Genomic DNA, 17,858 nt, shown 5'->3' on the forward strand with positions numbered 1-17,858 from the left:
GATCATAAATCATACCCCAACCCTTTGTACCACTGTGGGAAGAGATTGCATTTTCCCTGAGCAATAGTTTCATTGTTCCCACTGATGATCGCAGCCAAATGCACCCTGTATATATCTATAGCAATTATATGTCCCATGTTGACCTTTATGACATGATTTCAAAGGAGTCATAACATCCCTTGACTAAAAAGGCCACCACCATCCCCTCTTCCCTGTGTTCATCACTGGCACCCACACATAACCCAGTGAGAAGGAGGAGGAAATCTCTCCCCTGCTTCCCTCTAGTTGCACATTACTTCTGATAGCATCAGGACAGAGCACCATTGAGAGCCAAGATTTTTTTTCTCTAACCAGGAAACAGAAAGCTACCTTTTGTTTTACTTCCTTGATAGAAAAAGTCCTTTCCTTGCCCTCCACAATCCCCAGGAGACCAGTTTTCAGCCCTAAAAATTGCCCTCCCAAAGTAAGTAAATAGTGTACATATGCTCCTTGTTACTCACATCTCAGCCTTTAAACACATGACATATCTTTGCCTAGGTTATCTGATGTGGTCAGCAGTAGTTCTCCAAAGTCTTGATGCCTTTATTCTACTACCAGAGAGCATTTTAAAGAAGGATTTCAACATTGTTTCCTGCATTCAAGACAATTTCTCTGTTGTGAGATGCCACCAAGCTTACCATTTGGGGGAAAGAGGAGAGAGAAGATACCGACATGTTTCTGAAATTATAGGAATGTTATATGTCTATACAATCCCGTCTTCTCAGAAGCATGTTCCCTGGGCAGAAGAAAGAATTGAAAATCTATTTCTGAGGTGCAATTACAAGTTGACTGGACAAAGGGGAAGCCAATGTTTTCTTAACTGCACAGATGTTTCTGTGGTACTTTTCTTCTGATGTTGCAAAGTCAAAAAAGAGTATGTTGGAGCATGTGATGATGGGTAGAGAAGAAGAGTTTCTGGGACCATCATCTTAACTTTTTAGATCAAACCTACCTCTCATGAAAACCGGGGGCCCTTCTATACTGCCTATAAAATCCAGATTATCTGCTCTGAACTGGATTATACGGCAGTGTAATATAATCCTGTTCAAAGCAAATAATGTGATTTATCTATTTTGATAATCTGGATTATATGGTAGTGTAGAAGAGGCCTGGGGAAAATGTCTTTGGCAAAAGCATGGAGAATTTGATCAATAAGGCTTTAAATGAAATAGTTGGAAGAGTTGAAGATGACAGCTTAAACACCTGTCAAAAAGCAAGCTATAGACACAAGGGTATGAATTTTAGAGGAGAAGCTGAGGAAGAGAATGGGAGTGATAGTAACATTCACAGTAAAATAAATGATTAGAACAAACAATGCTTTGAATGTCTACACTCCAGTGCGCATAGTTTGGAAAACATGACTATGTAATGACTGTGGGACAAACAAAGGAAAAATATAGTCAAACACAAAGCTTGGATTTCAGGGAAGCTTCATGTTTGACCACAATGGCCATGCCCCTAAGACAAAATTTGGCCTAAAAGTGGTCAAATTTCTTTCACATTGCAGTGGGAGGAGTTTTTTTGTTAAAAGACAAAAACAAAATCAGCAATGGGAGGTAAAGCACATAAATACTTCCTCCTTGTTGGCAAAAGCCTGGAATGCTTGATCCATCAGTCTCTCTCCTCTTGAAACCACTTTTTCTCTATAAAATATGTGCATGACTGTGCTAAATCCCTGACATCCCTGTTGTTTTGATTTGTTGTATTTCAGGTCAGCAGTAGAGAACTCGCACAGTCAAAATGAAGCAGAGCTCTGTCAGCAGCGAAAGAACAAGCATGTTTGTGAGACCCTGGAGAAGAAAACCCACCTCCTACAAGAGGTGAGGAAATGGGCTTACAAGACAGGAGAAATACTTGCCCTTTTGTGGCCATTTGGATAGAGAGAATTATGACAATCCAGCAAGAAATGGATGCACTGATGACTGGCATTTTGGAATAGCTGGAAGAATGAGCTGTGTGTGTGTTTACCATTATCCTCATTTGATGGGGTATTTCAAATCAATTTTTATAGTGTATACACTAACCTACAATGAAGGCAAAAAAGAAAAAAAACCAGTGCTACAAAAAGTCTGAACAGTAAATTAAGTCTTCATTATTTTGCATTGTTCCTAAAATCAGAGCTAAATGTCTCTTTTGAAGCCTTTCTGCAGTAGTGTTCACATCATGATATATTAGCTGTGCAATACTGTACTCTGTGAAAATGATAAAACACTGGCATTGCCACCCTTCGCACAATCCACGTAATAATCATACTTATTGTTATTATTGTGGTTGTTATGATGTGTTACACCCTCTCCTTACAGCTCAGGATGGGGTACAACACATTTAAAATACACAGATTAAGCCTGAAATGCCACTGGTATGTAACAATGTCATGTGATAAGCAGCACGAGCTCACACTGTTATACAGCTCCAAATGTGCATCCCAACCATTATGTGATAATGTTCATAGTATCGTATGTTGGCTTAAGCTAAGTATGATGAAACAGTTCTAGGAATATTTCTGGGAATGTTCTAGCCTGTGGATTCCTGCATCTCAAGATTCTGTTAACCTGACCTTCTAGAAGTTTTTCCATTGGAAATTAATTTCAGATCTCTCTCCCTTGAAAGAACACATATACAGTAGAGTCTCACTTATCCAACATAAACGGGCCAGCAGAACGTTGGATAAGCAAAAATTTTGGACAATAAGGAGGGATTAAGGAAAAGCCTATTAAATGTCAAATTATGTTGTGATTTTACAAATTAAGTACCAAAACATCATGTTTTACAACAAATCAACAGAAAAAGAAGTTCAATACACGGTAATGTTATGTAGTAATTACTGTACATGAATTTAACACCAAAACATCACAATGTATTGAAAACATTGACTACAAAAATATTGGCTACTAAAAAATTGACTACAAATAAAGATGAAAAAGGTAGAGGTTTTCCCCTGACGTTAAGTCCAGTTGTGACCGACTCTGGGGGTTGGTGCTCATCTCCATTTCTGAGCCGAAGAGCCGGAGTTGTCCGTAGACACCTCCAAGGTCATGTGTCCGGCATGACTGCATGGAGCACCGTTACCGTTACCTTCCCGCCAGAGCAGTATCTATTGATCTACTCACATTTGCATAAAATGAACTTACCGTGACAACATTGTCAAAAATTAAATCCGTACAAAGTTCATTCCTTGCTGCCTAGAGAAACAACTGTGGATCCAGGCAGGAGGCAAATTGTGTTGGATAATTCAGAACATTGGATAAGCGAAGGTTGGATAAGTGAGACTCTACTGTAGTTAGTAATGGGGAGTGAGTTGTTTCCCCTTAACACAATAAGTGATTCAGTTTGCTTCTTGTTGGCAAGTATATTGCAGACTCAGAGTGTGGTGCAAATCAGTAACATTCTATCTATTCAGTGATGCTTGGCTATGTTTTTAGAAATCTGAGTGTTGGTTTTGAATGATACAAGGTTTTCTAGACTAGTAAAATGTGTTGGGATGTGACACTTTTCGTACATTATTTTTTAAAAATCTCTCCAGGACACTGGTACTAATGTTATAGGTTGGTATGGAAGGATCACCTCCACGTTGTCTCCAGAAAAGTTTCCACTATCCAGTCTTCATGTGGCCTGCATTACTTGAAACAAAGTTCCCAAGTCAAAGGAAGGAAACTCTTGTTTCTCCCACACCACTCCATTGCCTCATTATAATTTTTAAATGGGAAAAATATCCAGGAGTAAATATTTTACATTTATTCATTTATTTATTTATTTATTTATAACCTGCCCTATCTCCCCAAGGGATTGCTGTTTGTTTCCTCAAAGCAAGATCACCCCTCCTCTCTTCACACACGTATTCAGTCCCTGATTGAACGGAACCATTGGAGGATATTGGCCACAGAAAGAGAGTGCCTTTATGCATGTGTGACAGGGAGAATGATCTTGCTGTAAGGAAATAAAGCAGTAGCATCATTACAGCTTACTATTTTTGCATAATATGTACATCTGGTTTAATTGTATTTAAATTTAATGAATCATTGGGGAAATAACAGGCAGAGACCGAGTATTGCAAAACATCTGGAAATAAATCTATAGAGAACCACAGCCAAATCTATCAGCACAATCAACATCACAAACAAACTGCAATGTACGGCCTTTCTATTAATTTTTTTAAGTTAGGAAAGTAAGAACTAGGGTTCCTGCTTTTTCAATTTCCTGTGGAAGAGCAAGATAGTACACAACTTTATTATTTGCCTGAAAGTAAAGACTTTGGTGTGTCCTGCCTCTATTTTTCAGGAGGTCCAGTCAGCAAATACAAAAGCAGAAAAGATGACAACGCTGGCTGAGACTGAGAAGAAACGTTGCCTAGAACTCAGCAAGCAGCTAATTGAGCTCTCCAAAAAGCAGAATGAGACTCAGAAAAGCCAAGAAATGTACCGAGTTAAACTGGCAGAGAAAGACAAGTGAGTACAAATCCATTTTGTTGTGATGGCTTAGATTTGTCTGTTAAAATCTTTAGGAAGGTATAAGGAATTGTCTTCCATTTAAAATTCTTCAGAACCAAAATAAATGGCTTTCCTTTGTGGGGTCCTATTGGTACTTTGCTGCTATAATTAATCTGAAGACTTACTGCTATCCCCCCCCTCCATGTATTGATTTAATGGGAAAAAATGCCTTTCTGAGTGAATAGATGGCTCCCAGGGCAGTCATGGCAGTTGCTACCATATCATGTGTGGAAGCAGCGCTATTTCCTTTTCTTAGCCAAAGTAACCAGACCCTTTCTCCTTTCAAGGAGGATTGAGGAGCTGACCCAAAATCTAAGAGACAAGGAGCAACTTCTTGAGCTGCTGTCTACAGAAAAACAGCACTGGCAGCAGTGTTTGGAGGAGCCTCAGCAAATGAAAGAACAGGTAATGATGCAGCTGAAATTTATTTTGTATCCCACCTTTCTCCTGTTATAGGGACTCGGGGCAGCTAACCACAAAATTTCCTAGTGCTCACCTGCTACAGGTGCCGTATGAAAAGTGTTTTTGCCCTCATTTCACCTCATGCTGCTTCCTGAACATAGAAATCAAGTATTGTTTAAACTATTTTGAGAAATTGATTTGGAAGGAAGGTTGAGTAGGATGCTTGGATGAATAACTGTGCAGAGAAAAGGAGAAAAACTAAGCCATGGCATATATTCTTCCTTTAGTCACACAAAATATTTACTTGTGCCTTTTTTGAGAGAGAACAGTGTATTCATATTTTATTATTATACTTCTGTCTAGGAAGGGATTTAAGTGGTCTAGCTAATGATGCCATGTTTATGGCAAGCTAAACTACCAGTCGTCCCCTCTTCATTTCTCACATCTCTGGATGCTTTTGCCAAGGGAGTGCCAAGAAAGGCTATCACAGCACTGGGGCTTACATACTTACTTAGGCGATCCCTTGTAGTTTGAGGATGATGGTCTTCCAGTTGTGGGGTCTTGAGGATGGGTTCTTAGGTGGCTGAAGAGACCTATTCTTGATCTGCATGTTCTCCTGCAGTAAGGAAATTGGTTTCCAGGTGGAAGGCAGTCCCGGTCAGGGTTGGCTTGATGGGCCTTCCTCTTGGCACGTTTCTCCCTTAAGCCCTTCATTCATGTCTCTTCGAACTCCACAGCACTGCTGGTCACAGCTGACCTCCAATTAGAGCACTCAAGGGCCAGGGCTTCCCAGTTCTCAGTGTCTATGCCACAGTTTTTAAGGCTGGCTTTAAGCCTATCTTTAAATCTCTTTTCCTGCCCACCAACATTATGTTTCCCGTTCTTGAGTTCAGAGTAGAGTAACTGCTTTGGGAGATGGTGATCGGGCATTCGGACAACATGACCAGTCCAGCGGAGTTGATGGCGTAGGAGCATCGCTTCAATGCTGGTGGTCTTTGCTTCCTCAAGCATGCTGACATTTGTACGCTTGTCTTCCCAAGAGATTTGCAAGATTTTTCTGAGGCAACACTGATGGAAGCCCTCCAGGAATTGGGTGTGATGTCTGTAGACCGTCCACATTTTGCAGGCTTAAAGCAGGGTTGGGAGGACAATGGCTTTATAAACAAGCACCTTGGTATCTCTACAGATGTCCCAGTCATCAAAAACTCTCTGCTTCATTCGGAAACATGCTGCACTCGCAGAGCTCAGGCAGTGTTGTATTTCAGTGTCAATGTTGATTGTGGAGAGGTAGCTGCCAAGGTAGCGGAAATGGTCAACATTTTCTAATATTACACCATTAAGCTGTATTCCTGGCATTGCAGAGGGCGTAGCTGGTGCCTGTTGGAAGAGCACGTTGGTTTTCTCGATGTTCAGTGAGAAGCATTGGGGACTTTTTGTGGGTCACACAGGCAGACTTCCCAGATTACATGAGACCTGGAGATCACAGCTATATTACAGGCAGATAGAAAAGGTTCCTTGTTCCAGAGCAGTAGTTCTCAAAGTGTACTCCTCCCGCTCCCCCATCTCCCTCGCCCTCAAAGGCCTCCCCTCCCCACCTTCCTTGCTACCCAGATCCCTCTCTCCTCGCCTTCCTTGCTTCCAAAATCCTATTTCCCTCCCACTGTTCAGTGGGTGCTTAGATTTTGTTTTTCCTGCATTGCAGAAGAGAGTTGGACTGGATGGCCCCTGGGATCTTCCACTGAAATACTGTTATGTTGGTCAAAAAGTTTGCCCATGTCTGATATTTATACATTATATATAATATAATTCATAATAATATATATAAACATTGTTGTGAGTTTTCCGGGCTGTATGGCCATGTTCCAGAAGACCATGGACATACAGCCCGGAAAACTCACAACAACACAGTGATTCCAGCCATGAAAGCCTTCGACAATATATAAACGTTTCTTGGGGCTCCACAAGAAACTTTTGCTTCAAAAAGGGCTCTACAGGTGAAAAAGTTTGAGAACCCCTATTCTAGAGAATTCCTCTGACCCCTAAATTCACCCTAAAATTAATGCTTGAAGTTGGATGTGGCCTTGCTTTCTTTGCCATTTGGAAAACAAAAACAAAAGCAGAACCAAAACACATACTGCCTGCGTTCTTCTATCTCTGTTGTAGTGCTGAAGCAATATCGCCCCCTGATGTGCAGAGCTTTATATCCCAGTTTTAAAAGTGAGTCGTTGGAAGGGTTCTTGTTGCTCAGTCTCAGAGGAAGAGCAAGTAGTGATTTGTGTATGAGAATAAAACTGAAATCAAAAACAGCTTCTCCAATACCAGATCATCATCACCCATCTAGCATAGAAAACAAAATCTAGAGCAAAGCTTTCCAAACTGTGTGTTGTGACACATTAGTGCGGAGGCTACAGTGTGAATGCGTGTTGTGCATGACAAAAATCTTAGAATTGGGTTTTATCTTGCAAATCTTTTTTTTAAACAAAGGTTTTCATGAGATATGTAATGTTCCCATATATTTTGTTATTACAATTTATGTTTGTGTCTGTATCTCTTATAAGGGCTTTGCTTAATTTCTGGGTGCTAGTAAAACTCAATTACTGTTTCGCAAATAAGTATGTTACCAACATGAAATGTTTGAAAGGCTCTGGTCTAGAGTGTGCTCAGAGTCATCTTGGGCCCCTTCTACACTGCCATATAATCCATATTATCAAAGCAGATAGTCCACATTATTTAAACTGGATTATATGAGTACATTTCCAGATAATCCAGTTCAAAGCAGATAATCTGGATTTTATATGGCAGTGAAGGGGCCTTGGTCAGATACTATTTGAAACAAATCTTTGAGTATCTTCTGTTATGAGAGAATGGGGGAGAATGTGAAAAAGCAAAGAGAAAGAGAAACATCTGTTGAGACTGCTATTGCCGAGTTGCTTCTAATTCGGTGTACAATGTGCTTTTGAGTTGTACAGGTTGACTGCACTGATGTGTGAGCAGCCTTGTCTTACATTTCTTATTGTTTTGTTTTGTTATCTTAGCTGCGTGCCTGGAGCCAAATCAGACAATGCATCTTTGTCATTTACTTAACGTATTGTTTAAACACAGCTGGAGTGGAACTGTGTCAGCTATACTTGGGGGGATGATATGTGTTCTCTGTTTTCTTGATATAAAGAATCACCTTGTTGGTTTTAGCCTTTCTAGTGTCTTTGTTTTTAGGTCTGTTACTGGGGTGCTGATTCAGAAAAGTACATTGGATAGACTGCATTAGCTTTAGTTTCTTAAGACATCATCAGATGGATGATCTAAAGTGTTTCTACATTCTTTAAAAACAGTTTAAAGATGGGAATCCCACAGAGTCCATTATATGAGCCAATTAAACTACTTCCAGCTGTTTTTAAAGTGGGCAGAAACAGTGTTTTAGGAGCCGGGTAGCAATTATCTTCAGAGCTCCTGATTTGCACAGTAATGATTATTTACACGTGGGATGGGAACTGTCAGATTCCCCCAATTTAGATTGTTGTAGTAACATCAAAGAGCAGGCGTTTCTTTGCAAGATCTTCAAATGAGCCTTGATGCTCCTTTCCCTGCTATTAATCCTTTTTCATGAAACTTTATCAGTAATTTTAATACTAATTTACTCTTCAGGAAATGCGCAATTTCATTATATTGCCAGTTTGCTGTAGTTATACTTCCTTCCTTTTTTAAAGACCTAGATTTCAGAAAGCATAATGGGTGGGGACAGCACTTGCCCATGTGATAGCGCAGAACATGGATTACTGTAGAAATGGACAGTTTGATGGGGTGAACACATTATCTGTTTTCCATATAAATATATGGTAAGATGGGATGAGGTCCTTCAGTATGATTATCATGATTTTTCATGGGTGAGCAGAGTGGAGTGATACATGGCCAATGTTCTGATTTTAGGAAGTTGTTTCTTGGTTTAAGACATTGTTGTGCTGGCTGATACAGGGGATGGGCCGGAGATGTCAATGCCTTGGTCCTTTCATTACTGACTGCTACTTCCCAACAGATGTCAGGTGGAGCAATACCGGCTAAACAGTATAATTTCTGGTGTAGGGTGTAGACATCTTGCGATAATGCAGCATATTTCATCCACTGGGCATGCATATTCAGCAGCAGAGTAGCAAAGCACAAGGGCAGATGTCTTCACTGTGTGTGGTTGTGATTCCCAAGTTGTGCCAGTCAGCTTTTGTATGATACTATTTCTAGCAACCACTTTTTGCTTGATAATCAAGCAGGGTGAACCACAGCTTCAGATGCTGGGAAACAGAGGACCCTTCTACACAGCCTTACTTACTTACTTAGGCGATCGCTCGTAGTTCGAGGATGATTGTCTTCCATCTTGGGTGTGTGTCCGTAGATGGCTGAAAAGACCTATTCTTGATCTGCATGTTCTCCTGCAGTGAGGACATCGTTTTCCAGGTGGGAGGTGGTCCCGGTCAGGGTTGGCTTGACGTTCCTTCCTCTTGGCACGTTTCTCCCTTAAGCCCTCTATTTGTGCCTCTTCGAACTCCGCAGCACTGCTGGTCACAGCTGACCTCCAATTAGAGTGCTCAAGGGCCAGGGTTTCCCAGTTCTCAGTGTCTATGCCACAGTACACAGCCAAATAATCCAGAATATCAAGGCAGAAAATCCCACAATATCTGCTTTGAACTGAGTTATCTGAGTCCAGACTGCTGTCTCAAAGGAACTTAGGCAAGCCCTCACACTACAGTACTTTCGGAAAGAAAAACTAGGTTCTTTCAACAGGCCTGTGATAATGTCTAAGATAGCAGCCAGACTAATCTTAAGCCAGGGAAGGCTAAATTGATTGCATGGATTTTTAATCAATGACTATTGCTACATTTTATTTTTGTCAATTTAATATGTCTGGTTTTAAATATGTTATTGTCTTTTAATGTTGATATACTGTATTTTATATGTGGTGTGGCGCCATGTGTGCTATTTGTAAGCTATCTTGAGTCCCTATGGGAGATGGTGGTGAGGTATAAATAAAAGTTGTTTGTTTATTATTATTATTATTATATCCTAGTTCAAATAAGATATTGTGGGATTTTATTAAGCTGTGTGGAAGGGGCCTAAAGGGCAGGATGAAAACAAACCCCCATCTTTCCTGTTCAGCACTGACAGCTCATGGGGCTGCTTTGAACAAAGTGGGGCAGGCTGCTTTCTTCCTTTCTGCACTCAGGGCCCTTCCACAGGGCCATATAACCCATAATATCAAGGCAGAATAATCTACAATATCTGCTTTGAACTGGATTATCTGGGGCCCCTGCCACACAACTGAATAAAATGCCACATTATCTGCCTTGATATTCTCGGTTATATGGCTGTGTGGAAGGGCCTTGAGTGGCAGGATGAAAATGAAACCCACATTTTCTGCTTTGAACTGGGATATATGCCAGTGTGGCCTCAGATAACCCCGCTCAAAGCATATTGTGGGATTTTTCTTCCTTGATATTCTGGGATATAGGGCTATGTGGAAGGGCCCTGAGTCCACACTGCCATATACCCCAGTTCAAAGCAGAAAATGTGGGATTTTATTCCGCTGTGTGGAAGGGGCCTTTGTCCCGTGCGTTTTATCTGCGGGGAAAACGCCCCAGAGGCGCGCGCCCCCTGGAGGCTTGGCCTGGGGGCGCCACAGAACCCCCTGCCTGCCCGGCGCGCGCCTCTTTGCTTTGTTTTCAAAGCAGAGGGGATGCTCGCGTGCTTCGGTCAGCCTCCTGATTGGTGGAGAGGGAGTGCGCGCGGACGGGATTCCGGGGTGGCCTCAGGACCGCAGCACGCCCGCCTTCCTTAGAGCGGCTCGGGAGAGGGAGGGGACGACTCGCGCCACGCACGCGCCACGCCATCTTGAAATCTGAGCCAGAGCCGCCGGGGCCTCGGTGGCAGTAGGAGCATCCTTTCCTCCTCCGCCGCCTTTTGCCGCCAGGATGCGGGAACGGTGCCGGGTGTGCGGGCGGGCGCTATGCGGGACACAGCGGCGCTGGCTCTTCCACCCGGCCTCGCGGCTGAGCCTGCAGGTGCTGCTCTCGCACGCCGTGGGCCGGGAGGTGTCCCGAGACGGGCGGGGCGCCGAGTTCGCCTGCGGGAAGTGCGCCTTCATGCTGGAGCGCCTCTACCGCTTCGACACCGTTATCGCCCGCATCGAGGCCCTCTCCCTGGAGCGCCTGCAGCGCCTCCTGCTCGAGAAGGACCGCCTCCGCCTCTGCATCGCCGGCATGTACCGCAAGAACAACAGCCCGGGCGAGGGCGAGGAGAAGGCGGACCCGAAGGCCGTGGAGGCGCGCTACGCGGCGCTGCTGAGGGAGGACTTCGCCTTCTCGGGCCTGGAGTGCTGGGCCGAGGGCGAAGCGGCGGCGGGGGCGCCCGCTTCCAAGCTGCGGTGCCGGGGCTGTGCGGGGCTGCGCGTGGCCGACGCTGACTACGAGGCCGTCTGCCGGATCCCGCGCAAGTTGGCCCGCGGCGCCTGTCCCGAGGAGCCCGAAGCTGGCTCCTCCTCGCTGGAGTCCCTGGAGGAGGCCGAGGACGAGGAGGAAGCGGCGGCGGCGGCGTCGAAGGGCTTGGAGGTGGCGCTGGGCCTGGTGCGCGCCCTCGCCTGGAAGCCCGTCAACAGCCCGCGCGGGAGCAAGCTGCCCGTCCCCGTCTCGAGGCCCCGCCCCCGGGGAGAAGACGGGACCGCCAGAAGCCCCTGCCCCGCCTCCCCCTTGGAAGGGCCCGACCTCCAGGATCTCTGGGAAGACCTCTGTGTGGAGTACTTGCCCCTCCGAGGAGTGAAGGTACACACAGGAACGCTCCTGCCACCTCTGGCCTCAGAAAAGGAGGCAGCATCCTTGTCATCCTCTGACACCAACTTAGTCCAGGAGTTTGGGTTTTTTTGCCCCTCTGTTCGCAAGCTCCTCACTCAACATCAGCCACATGTCCTCAAAATTGTGCATAGGAGATTACCAACAATGTTGTACCATTGTTAGCAATCTCTATAGAGTCATAGAAGAGCCCCCTCCCCCCCCTCGGGTGGCATAGCAGATTAAAGCTCTGAGCTGCTGAACTTGCTGAGCGAAAGATCGGAGGTTCAGATCCAGAGAGCGGAATGAGTACTCTCTGTTAGCCTCAGCTTCTGCCAACCTAGCAGTTCGAAAACATGCAAATGTGAGTAGATCAATAGGTACTCCTCCGGCTGAAAGGTAACGGCGCTCCACACAGTCACGTCAGCCACATACCCTTGGAAATGTCTATGGACAACGCCGGCTCTTTAGCACCACACCCCAGAGTCGGACATGACTAGACAATGTCAGGGGTAAACCTTTACCTTTACTATAGAATCAGAGTTGGAAGAGACCTCATGGACCATCCAGTCCAACCCCCTGCCAAGACGCAAGAAATCACATTCAAAGCACCCCCAACAGATGGCCACCCAGCCTCTGATTAAAAGATGGAGTTTCCTTCACACTCTGAGGCAGAGAGTTCCACTGCCGAACTACTCTCACAGTGAGGAACTTCTTCCTAATGTTCAGCTGGAATCTTCTTTTCTGTAGTTTAAACTCATTGTTCCGCATCCTAGTCTCCAGGGCAACAGAAAACAAGCTTGCTCCCTCCTCCTTATGACTTCCCCTCACATATTTATACATAGCTATCATGTCCCCGCTCAGCCTTCTCTTCTGCAGGCTTCTTCTGCCATCTGTCAGCTCTAGCTTGCGGGGACATGAAAAAAAACATAAAAACATGAAAAAAGTTTATTAAACTGCAAAAACTTTGTTTTAAGGGACATCCTGCAGCACATTTTGCTGTAGTCTTTCAATAATATCTCATAGAGTCTCTCAACCAATTCAACATAGTTTGTAGCAGCTACAAAAACAAAGTTTCTAGAGTATAACAACTTTCAAACTAAGTACTGCACAATTAAACAGGCAATAACACTTTCAAAACAGGAACAGATTTTTTCAAACTTTGTTGCATGGTATAATCAGTAATGGGAGTTGTCATTCAATAATATCTTGGCACCAGGCCTGTAGCGAGGGGGGGGGGGGTTAGGGGTTCAACCCCCCCCCCCCCCGAAATTTTTCAAGTTATAAAAAAAATCTCGTTTACTCATGAATTTTAACTGGTTAACCAAATCCCCATGCTAAGTCTATGAGATGCAAAACATTAAGAGTCCCTCCAGGCACTATCTCAAGCAGATATTGACAGGTTTGTAGCGAGGAGGGGTATGTGCTAGGGGTTCAAACCCCCCCCCCCCCCGAAATTTTTTTCTGGTTACGGCCCTGCTTGGCACCAAATTTGAGTGAAGACTAAAGAGCATTGACCATAAAAACTACAGTTGGCCCTCTGTATTCACAGATTCTCTGTCCATAGATTCAGTGACACTTTGAAAGCAATTATAAAGTTGATGAAAATGAATTTGTCTGATCTTGGAAGCTAATCTGGCTCAGCCTTTGTTAGTACTTGGATGGGAGACAACAAAAGGATACTACGGGCAGCTGGCTGTATTTCAGAGGAGGTAACTGGCCCCAAACACCTCTGAGTTTTTCTTGCCTAATAAAAATTAATATAGACATTATACATCAGGTTACTTGAAGACAGATGCAGAGAGAGAGAGAGAGAGAGAGAACCGTGTATCTGAAGTTTCACCAGCCACCCAGCTTGTCTTTTTCCAGCTTATTCTAAAGAGTAGTAATTTCTGCAAAAGTGTCAAATAGTGAGGATTTTCTTTCTTGCTTATTTCTTGTACAGATGAGGTTTCACCTTAGATCAGAGCAATGCAGAACAGTTTTCTGCAGTTAGAATTTCATTGACAGGTTTTCCGAAAGCTTAAAAGCTTCAGAACTGAATGGCATTTGCCTGCCATCACAGATCTGATGGCTTTCCAGGTGCCGTATGCAATTGAGTCTGTTGTTCATCATGGATTTGCTTGCCTTTACTACAATTTAAAATCTTCTTAAGATGCAACTTCTGGCTCCAAAGAGTGCACCTGTCAGCTTTAATTGAGAAATATCCATGTCAGCCTAATTGCATTCACATTAGTATTAAGTGTTAATTTCAGAAATTAGAAAGATAGTTTTTCCATAAAGTCCTAGCCAACAAGTAATAGAGATATTACTTTTCTGTAAATTTGTCTGATTCTAGCTTTCATGATACAGGACTCACTGAAATCCTGTTAATTATTTGATGGACAGCCAGTGGGAACATCACAGCAGCTCAGCCTAGCAGCTCAGATCTACTAGGCATTATAAGCTTGTGATGCATTCAGAGCATCTGTTCCCTGTCAGTGTTAAGATTATAGCCATTCAGGAGCTTTGAAGGAGTAATCCCTTTTCAATAGTTTTGGGACTGTTTATATAGAACACACACTATTCTTCCCCAAATTAGGCATGCAGAAATCCTATCAAACTCAGCAGGTATGACTCTCTGGCAAGATTTCCTTGCATAGACTCCATGATTTTTTTGGTCTTCATCTAATAGACCATAGATAAAAAAAATACTTTCATTGGATGGTAGTAAAAAATTATATGTAAGAAACACAAGTCAATAAAGCATTCAGGACAAATTGGGTGATAGAACTAAGGGTAGGAAGACAGGGCAGAACATTAAATCAACGTTTTGTGTGAGTACAGTAGAGTCGTACTTATCCAACACTCGCTTATCCAACATTCTGGATTATCCAACACATTTTTGTAGACAATGTTTTCAATACATCATGACATTTTGGTGCTAAATTCATAAATACAGTAATTCCTACATAGCATTACTGCATATTGAACTACTTTTTCTGTCAAATTTGTTGTATAACATGATGTTTTGGTGCTTAATTTGTAAAATCATAACCTAATTTGATGTTTAATAGGCTTTTCCTTAACGCCTCCTTATTATCCAACATATTCGCTTATCCAACATTCTGCTGGCCCGTTTATGTTGGATAAGTGAGACTCTACTGTACTCCAAGCAGGAAGTTAAACTACACTTTCAAAAAAGAACAGTCTACTTTTTAATGCACTGGCTTTAAACCTGTTTTAGTTTTCTGTCTCAAATACTCTCATCAAATGTGTTTGACTGAATGGGCTCTTTTGTCTGTCCTGTGCTCCTCAGACATTTTTCCATGGCAACAAAATATTGCCTGCAGACAGTGATGATTTCAACTGTGAAGCTGCAGAAAGTATTTTTATTGGGAAATTGTTCTTATTTTCACATTCTAAAAGCCACAAGTAAAAAAATAAAAATGTGCCAACAGAGTACATTTGTTTGAAAATATACTGATTGAAAAATTGCCCTCTACCCCTAGAATGTGACCGAAATAGGATACCTTAAAAGGGGAAGATGTCTCCCAACATTAGCACCCTGTTATTATTATTAATATATCATTATCGTTATTATTAACTTTATTTCTATCCCACTTTTTCCCCATAGGGACTCAAGGCAGCTAACAATCCTATGACACACCCTAATAAACTTTAAAATGAAGCAAATACAAAAATTGAAAAACAATTACATTTTTGTGAATTGATATAAATTTAAACATGATATATACAATAAAAATACATTGAAAGCTCACCCCGCAAAAAAAATTCCCACCTACAACCTCTCCCAAATACATGATGGCTAAGAAAGGCGTCTACTTTCTTGTGGAAGACCAGCAGGGATGGAGCCATCCTGGTCTCCCTTGGGAGGGAGTTCCAAAATCTGGGAACAGACACCAAAAAGGCCCTCTCCCGTGTTCCCACCAAAGGCACTTGAGAGCATCCTGGAACAGAGAGAATGCCCTCCACAGAGGATCCTAGATTTCTGACAGGTTCATAGAGTGATGTGGTCCTTTAAATAACCTGGACCCAAGCCATATAGGCTTTATAGTTCAAAACACCATTTGTCATACTGGTTGGAGTATCAAACTAGGGGTGCTCACTTGACCTTGATAATCATTTCCCAAACTAACCTATTTTGCATAATTGTAAGAGAAAAATGGGGGCAGAGTGGGAACTGCAATCCAGACAGGAAGCGTGAGATAAAGATATGTAATAACCAAATCCGGCCTTGGCAAGAGGGCATTGTTAAGTGCCCTGGCTTTAAAAATCAATTATAAGATCAATATTAGCAAAATGATAAGATCTGAGATGTGATCAGGGCATCTGTGAGTGTCACTTCCTGGAAGTGAAAGGTGACCAGAATGACCAATGGTTTTGAAGCCAAGTTGTATGAGAAATGGCTGAGGCAGTTAAGTAACAGCTTGGAGAAAAGAATGCTAAGGAGGGACAAAATAGCCATGTTTAAATAAGTGAAAGGCTGTCACATTGAGGCAAAAAGTTTGTTTTCTACTATTCTGGAGTAATGGATTCCAGTTTCAGGAAAAGAGACTCCCCTTAAACATTAGGAAGAACTTCCTGGTGGCAAAAGCAGTTTGGCAGCAGAATATGGTGTCCCAGCAAGTGGTAGAGTCTCCTTTTCTTGAGTTTTTCAAGCAAGAGCTGTATGGCCATCTGTTTGGGGTGCTTTGATTGTATGTTGCTGCATGGCAGGAGGGTGGATTGGATGGCCATTGTGGTCTCTTTCTGACTATGACTCTATGAGTCCAAATGCTCAGTTGGCCCCATTTCCTCCTTTGCAGTTTATTTACCTTGCCCCAGGAAATGTCAATGTCAATAGAGCTGGATATTGTATTTAGAGTGTAGTTTACTCACATTTTCTAACCAGCATGTTTTCTTTTTTCTTAGTTCCTCAATGTTGGCCACAGGTTTTGAGAATCCTTTCCCTTAAAGTCCTTGTAAACCACAAAAGGAACCATTTCCCTTAAATTCCCAGTTTTATGATGTACATGGACATCAGGCCTTAAAACCTATTTGCACCATGTACTGCAAATTTATGTGAATCAATGTGTACTGAGTTCTTGTTTCTTGGAGCTGTCATTAGTTGTAAAATGCATTTCCCATTTTTTTAAAAAAATAATGCTTGTGAGTCTTGCTGTTCCGTGTGGTGAGTTTAAAGAATTTTAATTAATAGTACTCAAAATAAAAATGAAAAAATAAGTTCAAATAGGATGAAAAAGTACTTTAATACAAAGTAAAAAAAACAACAGTTTTATTGGAACTAAATCAATAAAATGATTAAAAATTAAATGAAACAGTCAGTTTATGCAACTGTGCCCTTTAATTACTCGTACTTTATCTTGACATTCATTCTCTTGTGTTTAATAATGTGTCGCAGATTAACTTTCCAGCAACTAAAGGTTCAAGAACAGCATATGCTCTTTTAGGAGAGAGGTTCATTGCCATTTTACAGTTAGTTCATTGCTAAAGTACACTGTTAGTTAGTTCACTTCTAAAGAACAGTATAGTGAAGTAAATGGGTGCATTCACATATTAATTTGTGTTGCTTCACATATTAATTTGTTCCCATTTTTTATTGGCTGTCTTCAGTAACTTCCAAAGTAAGTACAATGTGGACTTTGTATCCTCTAGCATCTCTTTCTCCAGATTAATTTGATTTGTAAAAATAAATAAATGGATGGGATTATGTAAGGCCCAATTTTAAATAAACCTGTTTGAAGCTAAGGGGTTGGACACAAATTGAAACAGAACAAATTCACAAAAGAGGAATACCTTGCTCGATCCAACTGAAAAACACAAAATGAATCATGCAATCTTTTGAAATTCCACTTGCTTTCACATCAGGCAAAAATGTTACAAATCATACAGCAGAAAAGTGACAATGTTAGAGTGATAGCCTACATTTTGTCTCAGATGTTACTTCTGTTGTCAGCTAAGATGGTCTGGAGGAATCTCACTACAGTTCATTCTGAGTAATTTTTCATTGTGCTTAAATGCACTTGTTTAAATACAGTCCAATGCAGTTTGTGCTCACCCAGTTATCCTAAAGTCTAATACTAAAGTCTCTTGACAGTAATTTGTAAACCATGTTTGCTCT

The 17,858-nt window shown here is 42.2% G+C and overlaps 1 protein-coding gene across 10 annotated transcripts in view; it reads left to right on the plus strand.

The window, feature by feature from the left end:
• Positions 1–17,858, plus strand: part of LOC100559258 (myomegalin) — a 136,903-nt gene that overhangs the window by 49,391 nt on the left and 69,654 nt on the right. For 8 of the 10 annotated variants that reach the window (XM_008108965.3, XM_016993024.2, XM_062979428.1 and 5 more), the window contains 3 exons: positions 1,751–1,859; positions 4,318–4,484; positions 4,814–4,931. In XM_008108965.3, the coding sequence (XP_008107172.2) occupies positions 1,751–1,859; positions 4,318–4,484; positions 4,814–4,931 (394 nt within the window). Of the gene's footprint in view, positions 1–1,750; positions 1,860–4,317; positions 4,485–4,813; positions 4,932–10,779; positions 11,729–17,858 lie in introns of those variants that run through there. The other 2 variants (XM_062979430.1, XM_008108963.3) reach the window with 2 other exon arrangements.

The sequence above is a fragment of the Anolis carolinensis genome, chromosome 4 (assembly GCF_035594765.1).
Source record: "Anolis carolinensis isolate JA03-04 chromosome 4, rAnoCar3.1.pri, whole genome shotgun sequence".
NCBI classification, from domain to species: Eukaryota; Metazoa; Chordata; class Lepidosauria; order Squamata; family Dactyloidae; genus Anolis; species Anolis carolinensis.